The 619-nt window shown below is 63.7% G+C and overlaps 1 protein-coding gene across 1 annotated transcript; it reads right to left on the bottom strand.

Moving 5' to 3' along the window:
• Nucleotides 1-13: 13 nt before the first annotated feature.
• Nucleotides 14-592, bottom strand: LOC121365733 (proline-rich protein PRCC-like; the record flags this gene model as incomplete). Its single annotated transcript, XM_041490148.1, has 1 exon — nucleotides 14-592. A coding segment is annotated over one exon (579 nt), but the record flags the coding sequence as incomplete, so codon positions are not given.
• Between the last annotated feature and the right edge of the window lie 27 nt (nucleotides 593-619).

The following is a 619-nucleotide window of genomic DNA, read 5'->3' as shown; positions in this document are numbered from 1 at the left end:
CCAGCAAACCCACCTGGTAGTAGCCCCCAGGCTCGCCGTAGGCGGGGGGGAACTGCCCATAGGGCTGGCTGCTGTAGTCCTCCCCAGCTTTGGGTGCCCAGCTGTGCTGAACTCCACTGGAGCCCACGCCTGTCTTGAACTCCAGAGGGGCGTTAGCGGCCGCGTCCTGGAACTGCGGCTCCGGCTCCGTCCCGGGAGGAGGGTCCTCCGACCCCGCCGTGCCCGGGTACAGGTAGGGCTCGGTGCCCACGGCGCTGGGCTCGCTCCTGTCGGACAAGGAGAAGTAGTTCTCTGGCTGCACCTCCTCGTCGCTGTCCTCCTCCTCCTGGGTGATCTGCTTGGTTACCTGCAGCGCCGCGCTCTTGGCCGCGGCTTTGATGGCCGACGGGGACGGAGTTGTGGGCACGGCCGGCTTGGGAACGGGTTTGGATTTGGAGGAAGAGCTCGGGGTCTTGGCAGGCTTGGAGTCAGAGGAGTTTTCTCCTGCTTTCCTCGAGAAGGAGTAGGGCAGGAGTAAGCGATTGGTCTCTTTCACTGTCATGTTTTTGGGCTCAGGAAGCAAAGCGGACAAGCCGGAGCCTTCGCTGCGTCCCTGGTGATTTCCACGCAGGACAAATGG

This window comes from Pyrgilauda ruficollis, unplaced genomic scaffold (assembly GCF_017590135.1).
Source record: "Pyrgilauda ruficollis isolate IOZ18807 unplaced genomic scaffold, ASM1759013v1 scaffold9981, whole genome shotgun sequence".
In the NCBI taxonomy this organism is placed as follows: Eukaryota; Metazoa; Chordata; class Aves; order Passeriformes; family Passeridae; genus Pyrgilauda; species Pyrgilauda ruficollis.
Note: the sequence above shows the minus strand (reverse complement) of the source record. Positions and strands in the feature narration are given on the sequence as shown.